We start from the raw sequence: 27,242 nt of genomic DNA, 5'->3' as shown, positions 1-27,242 counted from the left end.
GGCTCGGCACTGGAACACGACACCAGTGTACGGGAGACTACAAGACATTATTGTTGCCCTATTCCTCATTTTGTGTTAGATAAAATAGCCTGATGAATGATTAAATGCAAATGCAAAGCTTATTCAAGAATGCAAAAACTGACGAAAATGTCACAAACGCATTCTTGTTTCCTTCCTCATAGTTAGTTAGTTACTTTTGTTTTCTAGTTGCTCCTTCTAATTAAAATGCTTATATAAATTACACTAGCAGAATTGTAACATACACACAAACCTAGGCTCCTCTGTATCAGAAGATCTCATTGTTACAGTATATACAGTGCTACACTCTTAAAGTGCCCCCCTCCTTATTATGCTTTTTCATATATTACATTTCACGTAGTGCTTAATATACTGTAGCTGTTTGTGAATTTAAAAGGTCTGCAAATATCAAAGTGCATGACAAATTGTGTTATTGCAAATGAAAGAATCGATTTTGAACTGCCAAAACGAGTCGTCAGTAATTCCAGTCTCACTTCCTGCTCAAACCTGTGTTTGTAACACATTCGCATAAATCCAGCCTATGGTCTTCATTGGCTGCCTGCAAACATCTACTTTGACCCGCCCTCAAACACTGTAGTCTGGAAGAGTTTGGTTTGTGTTTTCAACATGTTGAGAAGACGCTGTTTTCTGTTCTGCCAAAGCAAACCAAATCCACTTTGCTGCACTTCCAAAGGATGAGGACTCGGGCTCGAATTGATTATGTTAAACCGTCATTGTTACTGTTCAGTTCACTGTGTATCAAGTCCTGAGTAGGTTCACAGAAAAGGAGTTTTCACTAGTTCACACTTATAATCAGATGTTTCCCAACCTGGGGGTCGCGACCGCCACTATGCTAAAGATTTACGAGGAGTCACCACATTCACTCAAGTTTGAGGAATAGGGATGAAACGGTTACCAGTTTGAAGATAAACCACAATGCAATTTCTGACATATTACAGTTTAATATTTTAATCGTCATTAAAACGTATTTGTTTTCCAGGATTTGAAAAACTCATGGTAAAATACTGTCAGGTATTAAGCAAATTAAGCAACAGTCTACTAGCAGCAGAAGTTACCGGGGAAACAACTCTACTTCTGCTGCTCAATAAACCTACTGACAGAGAGTAGATTTACATTTTCATTCAGCATGTCTGTGGTTTTTGTTTGTGAAACTCAGACTGGACTGAGAAACTCAAAGTCGGTCCTTTGTGGAATGGAAAGGCCCCATGGATGTTAAAGATTCTTCATGCAAACATTTAAGAACATTTAAAGAACCTTTATTTTTTGGAGTGTATGGCGTATTTTTATAGGCTGAACGCAGACACCAGTAAGAATTTTAACACTTCTGGTTTCATCGTCCCAAAGTTAATGGGTTTTTGAAATGGGTTGTTGGTTAAATGTCTGAAATAAGGTCTGTGTTTATCAGGTAATTTCAATAATTAAGCTCAATATAATTTCAATAACAAAATACATCAGTTATACCCCCATGTCATTTTTTTAAGCTTTTGCTTTTCTTGAAAAAAGCAGTTGCCAACAATGGGCTAAAACGGGACTACAGACATTGTCACTGGGACATTAGACAATTACACCAAACAACTTAAACTCATCTACTCACTATAGTCTGCTTGTACAGCCTACCTGTGTCACAAACTATTGCAAACTATTATAACTCAAACAGTCATGGGAAAATGTTTTTTTTTTTATAAAGACCGAAAGATTTGTTGAAAGCTGGGTGATGGTGACGTTGAAGTCATGTGACCCTGGTGTAGTTTATTTATAACCTATGTTTAGCTTTTTACTTCTGGTGATTGTATTGAGGCTTCAAAATTCATAAAAATTGTGTTCATTTGTGAAGATTTTAATGATGAACAAAGCATGTAAGAATCATATTTTGTTGGTCACAGAGCATGCTTTCTCTAAAGCCAATGGAAAAATCCAGTTAAGTTTTTATTGAAGGAACCAGAGTGATGCTAACATCCGGGTAGGAAATCAGTAACGGTAATTTTAAATTAGTGTTTTAACTATTCATTAGTGTTTATTCAGAACTGACCTGTAGATGTGAGGATGAACACTTTGCTGTCACTTCCCTGAGAGTTTGTGGCGTTGCACGTGTAGGTTCCTGAGCTGATCGTGGAGGACCGGAGCACTGGGGAGATGATCGTCTCTTTCAGATGTTCTGAGTGCCATGAGTACGTAGGAGCCGGGTTTGCCTTCACTGTACAGTTTAGTGTGAGCTTATCATTTATATTGATGGTCACTGTTGAACTGGAGTGTTTTGGTTTATCTGAGGAGGAAAGAGGAACATATTTCAGCACAACACCACCATGATGAGCAGCTCTTATTAATAGATCAGTAAAATACTGATCAGTAAATATTTTTATCTATGTTAATTCACTTCATAATATGAAAAATCCTTCACACTAGAAGGCCCATCAGAAAATATTAACTGAATTAAACTGAATCAAATTTGCAAGCATAGCAATAAATAAACCTACAGTAAACTTCAACATTGAGTATTTTTGATGGGGTTGTTGGAGGAGGTCGAGGTCCTTCTTCTCCCAGTTCCAGCTTTGCTTCACACCAGTACTGAGCTCCATCATCAGCTCTGTCTGGACGGATCAGGAGTTTAGATGTTTTACTGACTGGAGTCTTGATGGTGTCAGTGAAGTTGGTTTGATCCACCAGAGTCTGTCCGTTGTACCAGTTGACAGTGAGATTCTGAACTGGAGCCACATTGAGAACGTCACACTGGAGCTCATACTGGTTTCCCTCCATCATTGGTCCGTTGTGATTCACAGTGCTGATGGACACACTGTCTGGAGTCTCTGTGGAGGAAGATTTACACACTGATATCTGCAGTCATCAATGTACAGTAGATATTTCTGAGAAGGAAAATATAACAATATCAATAACAGAGAAACTCACTGTAAATAGTCACTGGGAGAGTCACTGGACACTGTGTCTTATTATAGTTTATGTAGCAGTTTGGCTCTATGCCCCATTCTCTCAGTTCTGACACTCTCCATGTGGTCAGACTGTCTGTGGTTTGGGGCACTGCTCCCTCACTGGCTTCCCATCCCATCCCTCTATGCGGGACAGAAGTGCTGCAGTCGACTGAGACAGAACCGCCGTACTTCACAACAGCTCTCTGTGGGTTGAGCTGAACAGGACATTCATCATCAGCATGTGAACCTGTTAAACACATTGAAGAATTTAGAATAATGGCATAAACAGGTATTATTTACTTGATAGACTAACAATGACAGCAAATATCACGTTAAGAAAAAGGACTGGTCTAGATTCTTGATCAGGATCTGGTCTTGTAGAAGACCATAAGTCTAATAATGACTGTTTTAAACAAATAGGCTCATCAATTCTCATCATACTGGCATCAAACTAATGAACATCACTGACATGCACAGCAGGGTCATTACACAAAAGCCTGTTCCTCATTAACATATGTAAACACCTGTTAAACACATATAATTGCATACATAATGGTAGGTACTATTTATTTAACAGACTGAACATTGATAAGCAACTATCACATGTTGACTGGTTGATAAAATGACTGGTCTGGATTATTGGCCAGGATCTGGTATTTTATTGTGTTTATTGACCAACTATGCAAGACGAAGCTATTGTAGAAGACAATCCGTCAATAACTGTTTATGACTGTTTACAAACAAAGAAGCAAATCAATTATTATCATCTTGGCATTAAAGGCACAGTACAGAAGTTTCCCAACTAGAGGTCATTATTAAAAACAATAACAAAGGTGTGGCTTGATGACACCCGTAAACACGTTTTGTAGTTTGTTTATTTTACAATAAACTTTATTTGACAAATTAAGATTGTGGGGTAACGCAGTACTGTTTTACTTGGTCAAAACAATCCTAATAAAAATAAACTGAGTGTGTTAAAAGTTATGTTATAATGTTACTGTGCGTTCGCACAGTGGCTGGTATTGGACACTTGCTGGTGTCCAATATGATTACACTGGTTAAAATTGCAGATTTCTCTGGATGTAAACATTGTTGGAAACATTTGGGATAATGTATGTACACATGTCAACAAAATATATAAAACTGTGCTAGTGGTTTTGGGGTATTTTAATCTTACATATTGTGCGTTTAAACTAAGAAACTTCTTAAACTAAGAATCTTTTTTGACCTGTACTCAGCCTCAATAAACATTTTATTTTATTTTAAAAGACAATTTTATTTGAAAGTTGTTTCCCAAGGTTAAGGTGTCAACCGTACCCTCCCAACTCATCATTATTAATATGAAAAAAAAAGTCATAAGGACATCATCATTATCAGTTACAGTATCTGAACAAGGACAAGTAGGCTATGTCTAATTATTTATCGCTTCATATTATATTTAATAAACCGATTGCATTGTCATGAGCCTACTGTGGCCGAGAGAGCTCAATGCGCTGCAACGGAAGAAAACCCATGCAAATAGAAAAAAACACCAGCAAATTACGAAAACATCTTCATCAGTTTGACAACACGTGTGCTGTAAATACTCACAACGCAACCAAATACAGAAACACGCTGCTAGCCTTTTGGATATTATTAGCCCAAATAATCAAAATACACAATCAATTGTGAAACGTTATGTAAACTGGCTAATTTTCACAACTGTAACTAAATAACATTCAAGGTTCATGAAAATAAATTCCGTAATGCTTACTTTATTAATGGGTAAAACCAGGTCAAAATAAATGCTATTTGCACCGCATTTCTGTATTTGGTAGCATTGTGAGTATTTGCAGCACGTGTTGTCAAACTGAAGATGATGTTGGTTTTCTTAATTTACTGGTATTTTTTCTATTTCTATTTCTTCAGTTGCAGATTGCAGCGCTTTGCTCTTTGTAGCGCGTAAAGCTCTCTCTCGGCCACCGTACATGGTTCATGACTGTGACAGGGGTGGTATAATGCCCATTTCCCAAGATGTAAAATAAGTCTCTGATGTCCCCAGAGAGTGTATGTGAAGTTTAAGCTAAAAATACCCCCATATATATATTTATATCATGTTAAAATTGTCACTTTTTGATTTTTTTTTTTTGTGTGTCCCTATAAATGCAAATGAGCTGCTGCTCCCAGCATAGAGGGCGGAGCTTAAAGAGCTTGCTTGTGTGTTAGCAGCTCTGACACGCACTGAACATTTCAAAAACTTTTAGCCCTTTATGTTCAAACCAGACAAAGATGGAGAGACTCAAGAAGAAGTGACAACATGTAGAAGGCAACAGGAGTCAGGACATTTCTGAATGATTAGTTGATGAATTTATGTAGCTGATGTAGCGTTAACTATCTTCTAGTCATTGATTAGCATATTCTGTCATGATAATCTATAAATAGTGTTCCGAGGGGGTGGGGATTATATTGGGTTTGTGATGTTACTAACCTGTTGTAGTCCTTAAAATGTGGTTTATGTAAAAGAAAATATCTCCCTTTGCTTTGAACTTAACTTTGCAGATGTTGAAGACCTTATGTAGCCACGCCCCTTTTCAGCGTTGTGCTCGTTGTCTTCTTTCGGTTTTTGTGAATGAACAGCTCGTCCTTAACATTTGCTAAGACATCTGCTTTAAACATTACAAATGCTCCTGATAACTTTCGTTAACTCTACAATAAGTAAATCTACTTCACCAGCTAATATACTTCTCTACAGCGATGACAAAGAAATGTACAGAGCGACCGCAAAAACGGAAGTTCAAAGACAATATTCTAAAGATGGCTGCGCGCTTGTTTATTTACTGTCAATGCTGCGCACCTGTTTCTCTGGCGCACAAGGTCCTAATTTCAAATACAAATTTGCCAGCACTAAAAATACTGTGTACTCAAGCACTGTCATATATCACATTACAAACGCTCACACATGGTACTAGCGAGTGTACAGTTATTTAGCTTTCAAATTCAAACATGTCGACAATTTGAACACAGAGAAAATATAGGTCGACAACGACGTTCGGAAACAAGTAAATTCGAAATTCAAAACGAAAATTGTCTCTTCATGTATCGGTAGAATAAAAAAGGGAGTCAATACAAACCTGTGATATTCACATACAAAACTGCAAAGAGATGAACAAGTCCGAGGAAATATTGCAGCATATTAAGTGTTCAAGGAAAACGTCGACCGGATTAAAGGCGCTGTTAAAAGGCTGGAGAATAAATAAATACGTCGCCCGAGACTGTAATCAAATCATAGACAGACTCAGATTAGCGACTGTCCAGTGGTTCCTCATGCAATAGTCTACTGCAGGAAATAAACCCCAGATCACATCACAACCCGGGGGCGTAGAATTTAGTAGGGACGCTAGACACGTGTCTTCTTCTTCTTCTTCTTCTTCTTTTATAATTGGCAACGTGCAACCATCTGGAACATTATCGCCACCACCTACTACTGTATCTTAATTTCATTTACTTAATTCAGTCCTTGAATTCAGTCCAGTTTGTCGTAAAAAAGATGAGATTAATTTAAAGTACCATCTTTCCAGAATTATTTGAGAAAACAGTTGTAATGTCCTTTTGTTTAATTCCTTCAAGTTCCAGTCCATTCCTTAAAGCCAGTCTTTGAGCTGAGTATTTAGTGCATTCAAACATCACATGTTGTTCCACAGTTTCTAGTTGACTGCATGTCTCACAATTCCCAGATGGATGTTTTCCAATAAGGTGCAGAGATGCATTTAGCTTTGTGTGACCTAGTCTAATTCTGCTAAATAGACACTGTTCATTCTTACTCTTCCCCATTTCTTCCCCCATAGGGACGTGTCCCTACCTATATCCAGTGACACTGATATGTCCCTAGCAATAATTTCGATCAAAACTTAAAATATATTTATATATAACCACTGTTGTCCGGTTTTGTCTTGTGGTTTTTATGTATTAAGCTTATTTTATTTAATCAGGAACATCTTATTTAGATTAAAATCTCTTACAAGGGCGTTCTGAGAAAAATGCGCAATTCATGGTACACAAACGGTTAATAGGCTATATATCTGAGTCCCGCCTACTTAACACACATCGCTAAACTGATTGGCTTTGTTTTTTCTATCTAATTTTGTGAGAGGCTCTAGTCTAGTGTGAAGCGGCAATGCTCCTCCGAAGGAAACCTATTGACAATCGTGAGAGAGAGAGAGAGAGAGAGAGAGAGAGAGAGAGAGAGAGAGAGAGAGAGAGAGAGAGAGAGAGAGAGAGATTGTGTGTGTGTAACACTACATTATAGAGACAAAATGTCATCTCAAAAATGGCAATATCCGAAATACTTGTCCTTGTGGGGATTTATTTATTTATTTATTTATTTATTTTTGGAAAACAGCTGAAAATGTAAAAATGCAGAAAGTTTTCTGTGATAGGCAGGGTTAGTGTAGGGGGATATAATATACCGTTTGTAGAGTATAAAATCATTGTCTGTAAAAAGTCCCCATAAAACATAAAAAACACAACATTGCTTGGTCTTGTTGAAATGAGAGGAATGTTTGATGAAGTTGAAACCCAGTCTCATCAGCTGAGGCTGAAAGAAGTGTCAGTGCTCTTAGGACACTGAAGACATGGCTCAGAACAATGGCACAAGTGACACTTAACAGTATTGCTGTGTGTCATGTCCAACAGGACAAACTGGACATTATTGATGTGAAACATATGCAAACAAGTTAATTTCTGTAAGTTCACTTTTAAATGTAAATTATGTCATCATTTACTCTCCCTCAAGTTGTTTCAAACCTGTATGCATTTCTTTCTTCTGCTGAACACAAAAGAAGATATTTTGAAGAATGTCGGTAACCAGGCAGTCGATGGACCCCATTGACTTCCATAGTAGAAAAAAAAAACTCAATACTGGTTACCGACATTCTTCAAAATATCTTCTTTTGTGTTCAGCAGAAGAAAGAAATGCATACAGGTTTGAAACAACTTGAGGGAGAGTAAATGATGACAGTATTTTCATTTTTGGGTGAACTGTCCCTTTAATGACAGATGCAGCTCAGCTTCAGGGGATGTTCCCGTCCCCACCAATTTCAAAATCAAACCTACGCCCTTGTCACAACCGGATGTTTTTCCCACAGAAGCCCCTAGAATTGAAACCATTCTCGCAGATAACATGGGAGGATCCTCAGCTCAGAACAGTGGCTAATCGCGAAAGAAGAATCTCATTATGCGCTGTTCTCGTGTAGCATCGGGGCAAATTCCAAACGGAAGTGAGCACTTTATGCCCTATACTTATGAGCCCTTGAAGTGGGGACTTTGTTGTTCACTTTCGTTTGGAACACCCCTGGCGTCCCCTTCCCGAAGGACCCTTCAAGGGCACAAAAATGCTGTTTGAAATGGGATTTTTTTGGACTTTTTCTTCTCAGACTCTTCTTCTTCTTTGGTGTTTCATGGCAGTTGGCATCCATAATGTTGCATGTTTCACTTAATTGTTTTCTCCTCCTGGTATTCATTATATAGTCCTGTCAGATGTTTTCCACATGAAGAGTTTTGTTAGCTTGTGAAGGGGGTGGATTGTCTTCTTTCAAACATCTGGTCCTTGGGTCCTTAAACTGTTAACCCCTAACACTTGCAATGTCCAATCCTCAGTCAACCTTTTATGACTTGTTCCTTCCTTTTATTTCCCGTCTTACTTTCCATACCTGCTTTATTTTGGATCATGTACAGATGTCTCCCTTTAATTTCATAATCCCATTTATACTGCCATTTTTGCATTATCTTTTTTCTGCACTAGACTCTTCTCTTCTCTTATCAACATGTTCTTGCCAGTCTATCTACTTTCTCATTCCCAGTATGCCCACACGCGCTGGTACCCACATGAATGTGATGCGTATCCCTTGCTTATTCTTGAATTTGTAAATAAAATCTCATCAAGTAATTGATGGTTTCTATTTATATCAGACTTTATACTCATAAGGGCAGATACAGAATCACTACTTATTAAAACTTTGACAGAACTTGTGACACATGATTTGTTCAATCCATTCAATGCAATGAGCCTAATATAGCACACAGTTCAACTATACACACTTAAGCTGTCAGATGTGATTTTGTTAACTCCCACTTGATATCTAAGGACATACTGCAGATCCTGTTGTTTCTGTTTGTAAATCATTTGACCCATCTTTAAAACATTGTAATGGTATCTTACATATAGTCCATAATATCCACTGACTATATATGCTGCTGTCATTAATCATTCAAACCTCTATGTCAACCTTCAGAATTTCCAGTGTCCAGATTGGTTTGTTAGTCCACACCACAGTAGCAGCAAATTCTTTGTCATATATTTCCATTTATTTTGCTATTAAGTTTCCTGTCCAGCCAAAACTTTCCTTCTTCCTCTTCTCCTTTCCCAACAGTTGTTTAGCACCTCTTTCATTCATTGGATGGTTTTCATTGGAATCACTTTCGCAATGATTATTTCCAGTTGATGAATGATAAAAACACTGACAGCCAATCAGAATTCAGTCAGCTTGAGCATTTAAAGCAGCAGACTACAAAATTGCAGCACGCGCTTATAATAAACAGAACTATATCATCCACTGGTGTGGACGCTAATATAGCTAATCTTTATAGTTATATAGTTATCGTTCTTGATGTAAACGAGCCTTTAGAATGAAAAGAGTTAATAATGACAGAATGTTCATTTTTGAGTGAACTGTCCCTTTAATTGACAGGTTTACTGCAGCAACCATATGATCTTTTGGCCTGGTCTGTTATTATTGACTGACTTATGACTCTGTGCTGAATTAAATTGGCATTTTATATAAATAAAATAATAATATAGGAAGCATTTCATACCCAGAATGCTAAATTATCTTGTTCTGCTCAGCACTTAGATTTTATCATGAACCCCTATTTTATTCCTACTATTTATTTTGATAGATTATCTACCTCCACAATATTTGTGGACTGTGATGGTTATCATTTCCTAATTAGGGATTCAAGCACGAAGTGCTGAAACCCTATTGTAATTGTTAGGGTTTTTATTTTTATTATGCCGTAAAACTGATTGTGCAGCCCAAACCGTAAATGCTGGAGTCTTGAAACTTGGCCAAATGGTAGTCCTCAGTTTGGGGAGAACTTATCAAAGTATGACCCCGATTGGCCAAATAGGTGGTGCTACAGCAAGCTCCTACGGTTTGTCCATGACTCAAGTGTCTTATATCCCTGTGATCCTTGGTTCAAGCCAGACATAACGTATATTTCCGATTTCGATTCCGGCAGGAATATTGTCCAAAAAAAATTCTGCCATCTTGAATTTTGTCCAAAACTTTTGCGAACTAGTCCCATGTTTTTTCGCCAGATCGGAACCAAACCAGTGCAGATAGATTCTCTGTAGACTGAATATTAATAATTATCTAAAAAAAGTTGAAATTTCGATTCACGGTCGCTAAGGGGCGCCAAAACGTACGCTGTGGGCGGAGCCACTTTTACTAAAATGGCTATGACCCGAGAAGCAAATGAGATAGCTTCACCAAATTCTGTACACATATGTACGTGTCATGTAGTTGAAGGAGAGAACCGAAACGCAGACGATATGCTGACACTCAAGGTTTATTACGACACAAAACAGAAAACAAAACCCACGAGGGGGCAAAACAGGACTGGAGGAGAGTTCACCTTGACTAAGACAAGATAATAAACAAAGACTAGATTCTGACTTGACGATGACTTGACAGGAAACAAACAGCAACACAAACTCACAATTCTCATTAAACAGGATTCAGACGAAGTACTCACAGGACTGTCACAGAGTTAACACGCAATGTTTGACAATGTACTGACACAGGACAGAAAACAAGAGGGGATTAAATAGGGAGCAAACTAATCAGGAACACAGGTGTAAGCGATGATATAATAACAAGATGAGATAACAAGGGGGCGGGGTAAGCTGACAAGACAAAGCAAGCACACAGCCCAAACAACTGGCCATGTGCTTACACATAAAACATGAGTCTGTCACGATCCTGCCTCAAGACAAGAGAAGATCTGGGACACGAAGGCAGAATCTGGGACAGAAGATCTGGGACACGAAGGCCCCCCCCCCCCCCCCCCCTTAAGGAGCGGCTACTAGACGCTCCCTAAGGGGACATTAAACACAGGACAAGACCGACTGTGACATAGACACAAACCAACAATACATGACAAAAACTAACAAAGCCAGACACGAATAAACTATAACAGGGTTGGGATGGAACAATAAAAACAACAAACAAGGAAGGGGAGGAGGAGGAAACACTGAGTCCATGGGGGGAAATCCAGACAGGATAGGTGAGATGGGGGTCTTGGGTTGACTGGACGAGGGCTTTGGACAAGGATTATGGGTAGGTTTAGATGAAGAAACACGAGGAACAGTCTTGGTGAAAACAGTCCGGGGCTGGGCAACGACAGGGGTGATAGGGAAAACACACGCCGACTTGACAGGAGTCTTGATAGGGACAACAGGGGGTGACGACACGGGAGACAAAACGGGATGAAGCGGGTGATTGAGGAACAGGTTCTTGTTCGAGAGGACAGACGAACTGGACTGGTTCCTCAGGGCAGATGACTCTAGAATGCGCTTGACTCAGAGCAGAATTCAGAACAGGAATCGATTCACTTGTATCTTCCATACTTGATACATTAGGTTCACTAGAATCATTCGGAACCGGACTCGAAGCAGGACTTGGAACAGGACTCGATTCATTAGAATCATTCAGACTTGACACATTTGATTCTTTTGAATCCTTCAGGCTTAACACACTTGACTCGGGAGAAGCGCTGTCTGATGTCGTGGGTTCGTGACTTGAAAGTAAATTGGGTCTGGGTGGCATTTCAAGGATCTTGGCAAGAGCGGTAAGATAGTCAGATAAGGCTCGAGCAGCTAAGACGACAGGCATCTCCTTTTGAGCAGAAACTGCTTGCAGAACCTCTTTAGCAGTTAGAGCGGCCACAACTCTCTCAGCAGATTCTGGGACAGCGCTTGCAGTAGCGGCCTCTGGGACAGCCAGAGACGAAGGACGGGAGGCTCCCTTCCTCCTTTTCTTTCTCCTAGGTTGCAGTGCGGAAGTCATAGCTGGACTAGTGGCCGGTTGGAGAAGCTCCGCGGGGACTGTAACTGGTGCTGGAAGGGCAGTCTCAGGCAGCGTTGACTCCGTCGAGGATGATTCCGAAGGAAAATCCCATGAAATCCGTCTCCCTCGTTTGCCACGGAGATCAGCGGGTGTGGATGAAACCTCGGGAGAAGAAACGGAGAGAGCCTGATCCCCTAGAGTGACGACAGCTAGGACTCGACCCTCCGGGACCACTTGAAGCATGGCAGATGAAAACCTCGTAGGACCCTTTGGCTCTCTCTGAGATAAGCACTCCACCATTGCTCAAAATGGGCGAAGAGTCAGCTCCTCTCGTTCAGACAGAGGAGGAGGAGAATTGAGACCAGCGATGAAATAGCGAGAAATCAGGACCTCAGGCAGGAAGAATCTCTTCTCTTCCATGACTTGGGCATACCTCTTCAGGGACAACTCACCCTGGGGAGGGAACGGAAGTCTTCCATTTCTACTGTCGGCGATGGCCAACTGCCACCATAGTTCTTGGTCTGTCGGCTGTGGTTTAGCAGGAGAAGACATACAGTCTGCTGGGTTCTTCTGTGGTCGGTACATTCTGTCATGTGGTTGAAGGAGAGAACCCAAATGCAAATGATATGCTGACACTCAAGGTTTATTACGACACAAAACAGAAAACAAAACCCACGAGGGGGCAAAACAGGACTGGAGGAGAGTTCACCTTGACTAAGACAAGATAATAAACAAAGACTAGATTCTGACTTGACGATGACTTGACAGGAAACAAACAGCAACACAAACTCACAATTCTCATTAAACAGGATTCACACGAAGTACTCACAGGACTGTCACAGAGTTTAACACGCAATGTTTGACAATGTACCGACACAGGACAGAAAACAAGAGGGGATTAAATAGGAAGCAAACTAATCAGGAAGACAGGTGTAAGCGATGATATAATAATAACAAGATGAGATAACAAGGGGGCGGGATAAGGTGACAAGACAACGCAAGCACACAGCCCAAACAAATGGCCATGTGCTTACACATAAAACATGAGTCTGCCATGATCCTGCCTCAAGACAAGAGAAGATCTGGGACACGAAGGCAGAATCATGACAGTTCGGGCTTAATATTTGGTCACAGTAAAAAATATTTGGTTGTGCCGATTAAACACTAGTTGGCGCTATAACATGGGAAAAAAAAAACCTAAAAAGGGCCATGACCACCTGACCGCTAGTCCGATTGACTTGAAAATTGGTATGCAGTGTCTTGGTCCAAGGTGCCACGTATGTATATGAGGACATTGGCGGGTCTCAAAAAGCATGGCCGCCATCGGCCAATGAAGTTTGACTCGGTGGGCATGTTCAACTCATGGTCCTAGAGGTCTCTAAGAATTTTGAAAGAAATCGGCCACTAGTTGGCGCTAACGAGGTTTACGCCCTCTGTAATCGCGTGGTGTTACACACATCCACACAATATGCATATCATTTGATAGATCTCCTCATCCTGAACAGCTTTGCCTCAAGATCAACTGCAAGTTGAAAGGCATGGATAAAACATTTTTGCAACATGTATCAAGTTCATTGATAAGTGTGCTTGCACGTGTTAATCATTTTGATACTATATTCATCCCATAGTTTTAAGCAGCAGACGACTGAACTGCAGCGCACGCTTAAAATAAACAGAACGATAATGTCCACTGATGTGGATGCAAATATAGTTTATCTTTAGTTATATTTAGTTATCGTTCTTGGTGTGGACGGGCCTTAATTGTAAACAACTGTTAAATGACACACAAGTGTGACCTCGGGTGAAACATCTTAAGTGAGACCAGCTGCTTTATCTCAGACTCACAGCAGCAGTGGAGGCCGTCTGCTATTTCTGTGACTTGACTGTGTGTTTGTGTGTTTATACACACTGGTAGTGAAGGGCTGCTGCAGGCTTGTCTGGACTTGACTGTCAACTCAAGGTTTTAACAGCAAACAAGGGCCATTCTGATGTGCCACATTGTGATTTTATAAACCTCAGCATCACACATTCATTATATCTGTTATTATATCTGTTACACTTTCACAATCAGTGGATGGATCCCTGTGTCCATTCAGTTACTCGCATAGCAATATTTCACTATACGGGCCTACTGAATCTGATTAACCAGTAAGATATCTGCCCTCATGCGGTCACGTTTACTGAGAGAGAAAAGTTACAGAGTAAGAGAATGGAAAGATTAGGAATTACAAAGTTCATATATATATATATGTATAAATTAGGGGTGTAACGATTCGTTTTAACAACGATTCGATTCGTATTGCGATTCGTGGTTGTCGATATGATTCAAGGACGATATTGGTTCATTTAGAACGATGCGATCCGAAACGATTCAGTGACTTGAAATCGATTCAGTGACTTTTTAGCCAAAAATTCTTGTAAGGGAATCAGGTATCAATTAATTATGGATATAAACAAACAAGTAAACAACAATTAGGCATTTACATTTTATTTGAATAAAGTAGGGCTGCACGATTATGACAAAAATCATAATTGTTGATAATTCCCTTGAAATTGTAATTGCGATTATTAATTCCGATTATCACAACATTGAATGATGTTTTGATAGTTTGGCCATGGGACCCACATTTCCCCATGGCCATCAAGCCGCGACCCGCCTTTTTAGGAATTATAGGCCTATTAAAATACATTTTGTTTTATACTGTCTGTACAGCTGCACAAGGCTATATCAGATTATTAAGACCTGACAGAGCCTGATTTCAAGCTTATCTTTGCTCTCTTAAGTGCTCTCTTCTCTTTCCATAAAATCAGGGCAATAGAGAGAAAACAGGATATTACTAGCAAATGTGCAACCGAGTCAAGGTCATCCATGAAGCAGAAGAATAAAACATGCTTTTAAACAAATAAAAACAACCAAGTAATTAATACAAATGAAAATGTATATAAAAAGACTTTTAAAACAAAGATGAAGTTTGAAAATACTGGTTTGGGCTTAATGAAATCTATATCTCCTGACTGGGATCAAATCCTCAGGGAAAGGTTTAACCAGAAATTTAAATGAAATGAGGTATAGGGCAACACAAATCTATTTTGTTTAGTTATTCAAAATATCTATGTAAACACATGCTACCATTTAATAAATAAAAAACAAACAAACAGAACAGATATTTTCATATTAACATTGAAGCAATGCATTTCCATTCGTGACCAGTGGAGGTCGCAAAGTGTTGGTTTTGCGTTTTCTCTGTACTTTATTCTTGAATGGCACAAGAAACTCCTTTCCACAGCACCCATTAGTAAAATTACTATAAGAAATTATGTTATTAATACTATTAATGAAGTATGCTACTTTTAACTGTAACTTAAAGTCTGGACAGATTTAAAAAAAAAAATACAAAATAAATAAAAATGATTAATGCAACTGCCATGAATATGATTTGCTGCTACTTGCTTGTCCGACAAAAACGAACTTCATCGAGATTTAGGTTCACACCTGTAGACTAAAAGACACAAAACTTTAGTTTGGAATAGATGGATGAGGTATTTTTGTTGTAGCCTACAGTATGTGATCCCGGGTGGTTTCCGTCACGTGACTCGTTTAGAGAAATGAGGGCATTCAATCACTTGTCTCTTCTTTACTGAGACTGAATTAAACACTAAAAACATGTTACTGAGACTGAATTAAACACTAAAAACATGTTACTTGCCACAACAGTTACATTATTGTTCAAAATAATATTCCGACTGAAAATCAAATATCAGTGACAGATCTTTGTAAATGCTCTGAAGAGTGGACAGGACGAGGACTGACCTTAGTTCGAAAGTGTCTTGCTCATGGTTTCAAGTTTCTTCCTTTCTCTTTCTTTCTCTGAGTGTTAACTGCTCACACATGTCCCTTGTTTTCACATATTAGCTAATCATTGCATCATTGTGTATGTTAAGGTAGAATGCAATGTCTAATTATTATAAACATGTGCAGTCTTGAATGTGCAATGGCAGATGTTGAATGGTTTATGATTCATTGTGATTTTTGCTGAGTCACATTTATCTTCTAGGTTTTGTATTTTTGTTTATTTTGGAAGTCTATAAAAATGGTGCTCTTGAATTCATCAAGATCATTCCTATAGGCGTTTTAAACTGCTTAATCCCATGTTTACTTTCTCACGAAATGTGTTGCTGTGTGTGTCTCTGGTTGAGGAAACTCAGCTGAGTCCTGGCGAGCGGCTTTAGGGCTCTTCCCTGTAGAGCAGTTGCTATAGAAACACAGTGTACCGCACACATTTTTGGCAGCAAAGCCTTTCAGGTCTCTGTTAAACGGGCCTACACAAAAAGAGTTCATTTGATAAACTGAGTCATAGTTCCAGTGTATTTCCATGAGGTGCAGCGCAAGAGCCATGAATAACATTTGAGCAATAGACTACGGATGACACCATTTTTTTGGAAATTGAGCAAATTGTGATTGTACAAAACTGACTAACACATAACTAAAGATTTTTCCAGACAAGGAATTTTTATGTACAAGTTTTGTCTTGTGGTCATTGTATTACTGTATTAGTAATTTCAGAAACTTAATCCCAGTTTTTGTAGTGATACACTGCTAAAAACAAAGGTTTTAACAGGGGGTTTTCACAGAGAGGTGAAAAAATGTTTTGGTTGGTTCCCCAAAGATACCCTTTAGTGAACAGTCCTTAAAATAAAAAATAAAATCTTCATTGTGAAGAATATCATCATATCATAGAAACCACACAAAGACAGCTCCCTTAATAAAGTTAAAAAGATGTCACTCGTCTCAGTTCATCGTGATCTAACAAACTTCCGGTATAATCAATAAAGCTGTCTACACTGCACAGTGAATCTCTTATTTACGTGGTGTCTACACTATGTTATAATAAGAGGATTTGTGAGCGTGCAGAACTCAGTACTGAACAAAAACTCTTGTGTTTTGAGTGGTGAGGATTCTGACTAACTGAATAATAAATAAACAGTAATATCATTCACAATAATAAACACCTCTGATTGGCCAACGCTACCGAGTGAGTAAAATGTGGCTGATTCGTGCGAATTGTCTAAACCCCAGTGACGGTTAGTTTTAGGGGCGGGGTCATTCGTATGAATTCATTCGAATTTGGCAACTCGTAAAATATGTACGATTTAGCAAAAATCATACAAATGAATGAGGTCATATGAATTAGCCACCTGTATACAAATTGCTGTGAGATCGGGTTGGATTGGCCATTGCGTTCAAGAAATCAACATAAGCTATGTTTCCATCAACTTGTCAATCGAATTATCTGAAGTTCGGTAAAAAATATCATGCGAATAAAGCTGCTGAAAGTGTGTTTCCATCAAACGGCTTTAAAGCGAATAAAAACCTGTGCGTAATGACGTCACATGCTGTTTTGCGATCAAATTGGTATATCGAATTGATTTGAGACATTTTAAGGTGTTTCCATTCATTTTCGCACTGAATCGCACAACATTCAAGCAAACATTTGCGAACAAAGTTTTGCTAGACACAATGGATCGCGCCATCTACAAACAAATGATCAATTGCACAAGTTGTGCATGGTGCAGAGTCCTGCACGGGTCCATTTTTTGGACAGCAGATCTGTTCAGCAGATCTGACCCGTGCCGCGATAAATCGCACACAAGCTAAAATCATTCAATTTAAAGTGCTTTATTTTTTATCTCGCACCTCTCTCAACATCACCATAGCCTCATGAATGGGCTAATGAGCGCTAAAGTGCGCTTTGTTTTGGGCCATTCAAGTAGCAGGCTATACCTCCAGTTCACGCGCGGGCGCCTCTCCTTGTCCTGATTATATTGCCTGAGATTTAGCTCTTATATATTAAATCCAGGAAAATGGTTGATTAAACATTGATTAAAATTAAGATACAATTAATACGAAACGAAATTCACTTTAAAGAAAGTCTTTCTACAAAAACAAACTTAATAAAGGGGTCAAAATCATGTCTGCCCACTCCATTTGTCTCCCGATATTCGGGATCATCTTATCTTATTCATGCTTTTTTCACTTTTCATATAATTAACATAAAAAAAATACATAAAAACTAAATCGTTTTTTAATGACAGGGCTACAACACAGGCTTATTAGCCTGCCCTACAATCATTGAATATTATTTTGCTTGATTGACGGGTTTTTATTTAAAAGAAAGAGCGTAGCCTACGTTTGTAGGCCTATAATAGGCTATGGGCAATTTACTTAGGTCTACTAAAATATAATTAATATTATTTTATTGCATTTGTATTAGTTGTTTGAAGAGTAAAAAAAAAAAATCGGTCGATCTTAACGCAAGTTTACAACCGGCCATTCGGTCGGACTAAAAGGGGGGAAAAAAATTATTGGGTCGGTCCTAAATTGACAGGATCGGTCAGGTAACGGCAAATAATATTTTTAAGGATGCCCAAAACACAATATTTGCGAGTGTGTAATGGCAATTTAGACAAACAAATATTACACATATTTTTCATCCGCTACCCGCCCGCAAGGAGTTCATTATCCGCCCGCATCCCCGCCTGTGAATTTTAGGAATCATGTCACAATCCATCCGTTTTAGCCACTTTTATGCGGGTACCCAACCCATTGCAGGACTCTAGGTGCTTATGTGACAGCTGATAGTGACATTATTTGACTGTTATGGCATTTCTTAGATTTTTGCTATAATAGCCGTTTTATTTTTCTGTTAAATTCAATTCAAAAAGTATCTCGTCTCCTCGTTTGTCCACGTTGTTGACACCGGCCATGTGTGCAAACCAGACAGTATAATGGGTGCAAACTGGGCGGAAATTAACTAAAACTTTTTCTTTTGTGGTGGGTTGTACCCAAAATGACCTAAAACTTAATCGCAATCCATTATTTATTCGGCAAATAACGTTTCCATCAGCGTTTATCGCATAAACCGTATATCGATCAAGATAAAATCCGATCAGACCGACCGTATTTCATTTTAGTCGATATTCAAGAAATTCAATCGAATTTTACTGTTTCCATAAGGCATTTTTCATTCGATATCACATAATTCGGATAAAAACGTGGTGATGGAAACATGGCTAGACATGCCTGTGATTGCCTACATTGATCAACACTACAAAACATGGTGTATATAGGAACCTTTGACGCTATCCAGAATGCAAACACAAATACGCCCTGGGTCGTTTGCCAAATCTGTTTCACTAATATGCTATCATTAGTTTCAGCTGAAGGTGCATTGTAGTAAATATGAAATGGTCGCACTGTAGAGCTGTGTTAAAGATTCTTTATGGGACCATCGATGCCAATACAGGACATGACAAAAAAGCATTTTAAAGTCCCCCTGTAGTCAATAATTTTATCCCTTAAAAATTCATCTTTGATCACCAAAATTACATATTTAACAGTTTTTTTCCTTGAAAAAATATCGTCATGCCTTAAAATAGCTTGAATGTAACTCTACACCCTTGCTCCATTTAGTATAGAGAGCCTAAGTCCCTCCCCTTCCGGTCGACCACCATGGGACCTTATTTCGGAAAAATATTGTATGGTAGGCCTAGGCCTAGTCAATGGCGAGAGACAACAAATATTTTGATCTCGTTTGAATTGTGCCCTGATTTACACATATGATGTTTGTCAATTTAAAAGATGCATTTTAAAGTCAAGAAAGTCGCAGCTTGATGTAAAACTGCTGAGGTATAAGACTGTGAAAATACGTAATTACAAAGACTACAAACCCAGAAGGCGCACATGCGACGTCATACCTTTTCTCTCAATGAATAACTTTACTGAAGCTAACGGCTGTCATTTTTTCTATAGTCTTACATTATAATCGTAACGTTACGCCGTCATGCCTGATTGTTTTGAGCCAGAATACACACATACGAGCAACGGATCTTGTGACGTACATAGTGCGAGACGAGAGATGTAGTTCATTGAGCGATTTTCACATAAAACTTAACGTTACTCTTCTGTTTTATGACAAACTGCGACTTTCTTGACTTTCATAATTACCTTTTAAATTGACAAACATCATATGTGTAGTTCAGGGCACAGTTCAGACGGAATAAAAAGATAAGTTGTCTCTCGCCATTGACTTCCATACATATTTTTTCCGAAGTAAGGTCCCATGAGCCGGAAGCGGAGGGGCGGGACTTAAGCTCTCTATACGCCGTTCTTTGAATATGTAGATTAGCCCCGCCTCCACTCACTCACACCAGCTCAGATTGGTTACAACCCAGCAAACACAGAACGTTGGCACAACGTTGCGCAACAACGTTGCTACAGCCCTGTCACGTCTCACAATTCTACGTTGTTGCAATGTTGCGAGCACGTAGACAGCGACGTTGCCATAGCAGAAATGCAACGTGTCACAGACGTTGCCACAACGTAAATGTGTTTGCAGGGAAGGTTGTTTGTGACGTCAGAAACACCAGCGATTTCAAACTGTGTTTTTGAGACTGTCTTTGATTCACTGCAGTTTTAAGGTGAAAATACTCAGCAATGGTGTTGACTTATGTATTTGCACATGGTTTTTCTTAAAGAATATTAAAAACACCAAACAAAAACATTTGAAGCAATAAGTTACAACAAGCATTTCAACCAGATTCTGTATTCATAAAAAAACACAGAAGCAGAAAAATAAAACTAACATGAAACAGTAATGCTACTATGCATTCAGAAGAAGCAACATTTGTCGTTTACAACAACCGTGTCCTACAACATTTTTGAACACATTTAGACATCATAAGGTAGTCAGGATGTTAAACACCCTTGATTAGAAGCCTACCTGATAATAGTTAGTTCAGTTAAAGGTACAATATGTAAGAATTTTGCATTAAAATATCCCAAAATCTCAAGGCCAGCGTTATATATTTTGTTAAGTTGATTACTTACAATATCCCAAATGTTTCCAACTATTTTTAAATCGTGAGAAAATTGCAATCCTTTTCTGTTGCAATCTTTGTGATTGAAGTTGTTGGCTATTGACATTTTGCTTCATTCCCAAAAAGTAGATTCGTGTTAATTTTTCTATTATTAGCCAGCAGTTAACTAAGTTTATAAAGTTACCTATCAGTTTTCAGTTAGTTGAGGTTAGGATGACAGATAGGGTTAGTTGAAATAAATATAGCTTATGTAAATCATTTTCAAATCAACATGCTCTTGATCACTTATGCACCACAAGATAAAAATGTTTTATCAATCCTTCTGATGTTTTATGAAAATACATAGAAAAAAGGCACGCAGGTCATTTAATTGTAACAAGCGTATTGAGCCCGATGTCCCGACCTCAGTATGAAATATTATGTGAGGCTGTATAAAAAACAAGTGCACTTAAGCTATAAAATAAAACAGTCAATGAGTAAAAAAAGGTGATGTCTTACATTCAGGACTAAAGTAAAATACAGACTAATTAAACATTATTATTAGTAGTATTATTACACATGTGGCATGTTATATGACATCCACTACTTAAATTATAAATATTTTACAGTACATACTCATGGCCTAATTAAAATAGACACTAAAAATGTGACCAGAGCAAAGACATTATGGCAATAATTAAAATATGACAATATATGTAAAGACAAAAAGCATTCATATAGTGTTGTACAGTAATGGGATTTCCACAAAAAGCGGTTATATTTAATAAGTGGTTATATAAAATTATTAAGTCATAATTATGTCCTTTCAGGACCAGAATAATCAGTAAACACACATAAAAATAAATCTAACTTGTCGATGTAAAAAAAAAAGTGCTGTATCGTAACAGTTTCTGGTTTACCGTAACACCCCAAGCCATGCACAATCAAGTCAGTTATTTAAAGAATAATCCATAATAATCAAGTTTTTCACAATCTCCCTGAGGAGAAGGTACTGTTTTGAGGTCATCTCTTGCAAGTCCATCAAATGACAGAATTCGGGGAAGCATTGCATTTGTATATCCCATAAGCGAGGGTTAGCAACACTGCCAGTGCCACACCACATGAAATAATAACCCAGAATGTGGTTCTGCCTGTGGGAGAAATGACATGAATGATTTTAGAAACAGATGAATCCTTCAACAGTTTCAGCAACAGAAGTGTGACACACAAACTACCAGCAGCCGTCCTGGAGCGGCTCGGCAGGAACACAACACCAGTGTACGGGAGACTACAAGACACTATTGTTGCCCTATTCCTCATTTTGAGTTAGATGCCTGATGAATGATTCAAGAGAGCAAATCAATGGGGCAAAATTGCAATTGGGACAGATCAATACTGTGAGTTTAAACAAACAAATTCTTGTTTCCTTCCTCATAGTAAGGGTTTTCATTTCAAATGTATTTTTTTTTAAATAATATTGTAGTCTATATAACCAATAGAAAGCTGTTTTGTTTTTGATGACTTTTGTTTTTTAGTTGCCTGGTTTATGCATTTTCAGATTTCATTTCATGTAGTGCCTAATATACTGAAGCTGTTTGTGAATGTAAAAGGTCCGCAAAGTTTCAAAGGTCAATGTGCACGACAAATGACGTTATTGTCTCCTAAATGAAAGAACTGATTCTAAACTGTCTGAAATTTGCATACAGCGTCTACTTTGCCCCGCCCTCAAACCCTGTGGTTGTAGCTGAGGTCTGAGGAGAGAGTTTGGTTCGTGTTGTCGAGAAGACACTGACTGTTTTCTGTGCTGCCAAAGCAAATACACTTTGCTGCACTTCCAAAGGATGAGGATTTGAATTGATAAGGTTAAACCGACTCCATTGTTACTGTTCGTATCACTGTGTATCAAGTGCTGAGGAAGATACGCAGCTGAAATTCAGATGTGCTAATGGACATTTCGCTTTGCGTTCTGTAAGCGGTCGACGAATCACAACAGACTGGGCCGCCTGACCAATCAGAGCAGAGGAAGCTCTCGGAAAGGAGGGGTTTAGAGAGACTTTAGAGAGGGGTTTAGAGAGACTGAATTCTTTATTGAGTCGTTTCAGACACTCTGAGTAAAGAGGTGATGTGTAATGTACATTAGGAAAAAAATTAAGTTTTTTTTGTAGGAGACCTCAAAACAAAATTAGGAACCTAGCATAATAGAATAGCATAATAAAAATAGCATAATAACATTTTCCTTTTAGTGTGATTTTAAAAATCTTTTGCAAAAATAAAGAGCCTTTATTTTTAGGAGTGTATGACGTATTTTTATAGGCCAAACACGGAAAAGGGCTAGCATTTTAACATTTCTGGTTCTATCGTCCCAAAGTCAATGGGTTTTTTAAATGGCTTGTTGGTTAAATGCCTGAAATAAGGTCTGTGTTTATCACAAGAAAAAAAATTCTATATAAAATGCATCAGTTACCAGTATACCCCTTGTGATTTTTTTTAACGATTTTTGCTTTTTACTTCTGGTCATTGTATTTTTAGGCTTCAAAATTCTTAAAATTGTGTTCCATTTTGTGAAGATCATCATGATGACCAAAGCATGTAAGAATCATATTTTGTTGGTCACAGAGCATGCTTTCTCTAAAGCCAATGGAAAGGTTTTTTTGAGGGAACGTGATGCTAACTTGGCCTACAAAAATACATCATCACTGCAGCGCTTTATTGAACAGTTAGAATGCAGAAATCAGTAACTGTAACTTTAAACTGAGAGGCAGATTAGTGTTTATTCAGAACTGACCTGTAGATGTGAGGATGAACACTTTGCTGTCACTTCCCTGAGAGTTTGTGGTGGTGCACGTGTAGTTTCCTGAGCTGAGCGTGGAGGACCGGAGCACTGGGGAGCTGATCGTCTCTTTCAGATGTTCTGAGTGCCATGAGTACGTAGGAGCCGGGTTTGCCTTCACTGTACAGTTTAGTGTGAGCTTATCATTTATATTGATGGTCTCTGTTGAACTGGAGTGTTTTGGTTTATCTGAGGAGGAAAGAGGAACATTTTAATTCATAATGTTAATTCATTTAAGTGAATTAACATCCTATTAATATGAATAATCCTCATAAAATGAATTATCCTTCACACTAGAAGGCCCTTCCGAAAAATATAAACTGAAATAAACTGAATCAAATTCGAAAGTGTTGCAATAAAAAAACCTACAGTAGACTTCAACATTGAGATGTTCTGATGTGTTTGTTAGAGGAGGTTGAGGTCCTTCTTCTCCCAGTTCCAGCTTTGCTTCACACCAGTACTGAGCTCCATCATCAGCTCTGTCTGGACGGATCTGGAGTTTAGATGTTTTATTGACTGGAGTCTTGGTGGTGTCAGTGAAGATGGTTTGATCCACCAGAGTCTGTCCTTTGTACCAGTTGACAGTGAGATTCTGAACAGGAGCCACATTGAGAACGTCACACTGGAGCTCATACTGGTTTCCCTCCATCATTGGTTCGGTGTGATTCACAGTGCTGATGGACACACTGTCTGGAGTCTCTGTGGAGGAAGATTTACACACTGATATCTGCAGTCATCAATGTACAGTAGATATTTCTGAGAAGGAAAATATAACAATATCAATAGCAGAGAAACTCACTGTAAACAGTCACTGGGAGAGTCACCGTACACTGTGGCTTATTATAGTTTAGGAAGCAGGATGGCTTTATGTCCCATTCTCTCAGTTGTGACACTCTCCATGTGGTCAGATTGACTTTTTTCATGGGCACTGCTCCCTCATTGGCTTCCCATCCCATCCCTCTAGGCAGGACAGAACTGCTGCAGTCGACTGAGACAGAACCGCCGTACCTCACAATAACTCTCCGTGGGTTGAGCTGAACAGGACATTCATCAGCATGTGAACCTGTTAAACACATTGAAGAATTTAGAATAATGGCATAAACAGGTATTATTTACTTGATAGACTAACAATGACAGCAAATATCACGTTAATAAAAAGGACTGGTCTAGATTATTGGTCAGGATCTGGTCTTGTAGAAGAACATAAGTGTTTAAAAGACTGTTTAAAACAAAGAGGCTCATCAATTCTCATCATACTGGCATCAAACTAACAAACATCACTGACATGCACAGCAGGGTCATTCCACAAAATCACTCCGCTCTGAGATGAATAATTTATTTTGTAAATAAATTGGTAAATCTTGTTTGCTTGTTTTTGGCACAAACAAAGCACCCGTGTCACCTCATAAAATTGAGGTTAAAGCGCTGGAGTCGCATGGATTACTGTAATGATGTCTTTCCTATCTTTCTGGGGCTTGAAAGTGGTAGTTGCGTAGGCTGTCAATGGAGTGACAGAAAGCTCTCAGATTTCATCAAAAAGACCTTCATCTGTGTTCTGAAGATGAACAAAAGTCTTACAGGTTTGGAATGACATGAGGGTGAGTTATTAATGACAGAATTTTAATTATTGGGTGAACTATTCCTTTAAGTGTCAAACCCATTACCCTCACAACTCACCCTTATTAAAGGAGAACTCCGGTCAATTTTAACATAAAGCTAATTTTTTTGTACATTTGGAGTGCTGTCAATACAGAGAACAACGACAAAAATCGGTGTTGCCTACACCGTGTTATCCTCTTTTTAAAATTTGCACCCTGTTGACTTCAATGGGGCCAGTTTTAAACCTGCTTTTAGCCTCTTAACATCCTTGATGTGTCATTACAAGTGTACAGCCAATGTGAGTGATTCCTTCTGAGTGAACACGAGTGGATCTGACTGCAGTAGATGTGAAAGATATGTATAAAAATGATGTTATTTCAGCCAGCGCACATCGATTGTCGAGTTCACTCACATGACCTGTGCACTTGTAATGACACATCAAGGATGTTAAGAGGCTAAAAGTTTAAAACTTGCCCCATTGAAGTCAACAGGGTGCAAATTTTAAAAAGAGGAAAACATGGTGTAGGCAACACCGATTTTTGTTGTTGTTCTCTGTATTGACAGCACTCCAAATTTACAAAAAAATTAGCTCAATGTTAAAATTGACCGGAGTTCTCCTTTAATATGATATACAATTCCATAAATTTAAAAATAAAAGTCATAATTATATCATTATCTGTTACAGTATGTGAATTCTTCAAGGATACGTGTTTACTTTTTTATCGCTTAATTTTGTATGTTGCTGCTTGTCCGTAAACAAAAAGTGGATATTTGTAGAAATATCAGCATTATAAAAAGCTTGCACTGTCATAACTCATGACTGTCTGTATTACATTGTAAAGGTCAAAGATTACATGCTGAAGAGCATACTGTACCAGTGAGCGCTTGTAGCCTGTAGCGACTGTGTATAGTAATGAATTAGCTTTTAAACATGTCAACCTTTAAACACAAAGAAAATATAGGCTACCGTAGGAAAACGACGCTCGGAAACAAGTAAAATTCGAAATGATATTTAAACTCGTAGGCAGTAAATTAAAGTTTTCGCTTCATGTATCGGTAGAATGAAAAGAGAAGTCAATACAAACCTGTGAGAGTCACAAACAGTAAAACCAAAAAGAGATAAAGAAGTCCAAAGAAATACTGCAGCATATTAAATGTTTTCAAGGAAAACGTCGACCGGAGTAAAGGCGCGGTTAAAAGGCTGGAGAATGAATAAATACGTCGCAGGACACTGTAATCAGATGAGTGACTGTCCAGTGGTTTCTCAAGCAAAACTCCACAAAACCCCACCCAGATCACAACTTGATATGTTTTTTTTTCCACAGAAGTACCTATAGAAATTAAACCATTCCCGCAGATCACATGGGAGGATCCTCAGCTCTAACACAGTGGCTAATCGCGAGACAGTCTCGTACGCGGTTCTCATGTAGATAGCCTACTTTCACTTCAAACATCAGACTCTCTTATTAAAGTGATACAAACCGTCTTACCGACGACAGAATACGATATTTTAGTGGTGAGCATTCACTGTTTGGTTGGCACATCACAACGTTATTTGGTCGTAATAAAACATCTCAATGCTGGAACAGTTGATATATCGACGCGTCTGGTCGAATAATTTTTACTCTACGCTGAAATAATAATAGAGTAGCCTACGTTGGTCATATACATTTTGTCAATGTTTGAGGTAAAAAATAAAAATAAAAAATCTACTCAAATAAGAATACAAACACTGCATCTGCTCTTGTAGCCTATTATTTTACGGTTACAATAATATATTTTTATAGTTTTAATGTATTTTATATATTGTTATAACTCATAACAGCAGAAACAACGTATTGGTTTGTTTTGTTTTGTTCATCTTACACATTTCTCATGTCTCATTAAATG

General features: G+C 38.4%; 1 protein-coding gene across 1 annotated transcript in view; it reads right to left on the bottom strand.

The window, feature by feature from the left end:
- The window catches only part of LOC308695909 (uncharacterized protein), a 29,498-nt gene extending 2,720 nt beyond the window's left edge, over positions 1-26,778 (bottom strand). Inside the window, exons 1-10 of the mRNA XM_081374177.1 lie at positions 26,438-26,778; positions 24,553-24,816; positions 24,123-24,452; positions 23,709-23,942; positions 16,233-16,387; positions 11,663-12,346; positions 11,229-11,574; positions 2,944-3,210; positions 2,514-2,843; positions 2,069-2,302 (exon numbers count right to left, since the gene is read on the bottom strand). Coding sequence (XP_081230303.1) covers positions 2,069-2,302; positions 2,514-2,843; positions 2,944-3,210; positions 11,229-11,574; positions 11,663-12,346; positions 16,233-16,387; positions 23,709-23,942; positions 24,123-24,452; positions 24,553-24,816; positions 26,438-26,501 — 2,908 coding nt within the window. The 5' untranslated portion in view covers positions 26,502-26,778. The remainder of the gene's footprint in view (positions 1-2,068; positions 2,303-2,513; positions 2,844-2,943; positions 3,211-11,228; positions 11,575-11,662; positions 12,347-16,232; positions 16,388-23,708; positions 23,943-24,122; positions 24,453-24,552; positions 24,817-26,437) is intronic.
- Between the last annotated feature and the right edge of the window lie 464 nt (positions 26,779-27,242).

This window comes from Scardinius erythrophthalmus, assembly GCF_964197995.2.
Source record: "Scardinius erythrophthalmus genome assembly, chromosome: 1".
In the NCBI taxonomy this organism is placed as follows: Eukaryota; Metazoa; Chordata; class Actinopteri; order Cypriniformes; family Leuciscidae; genus Scardinius; species Scardinius erythrophthalmus.
This window is presented reverse-complemented; position numbering and strand designations above follow the sequence as displayed.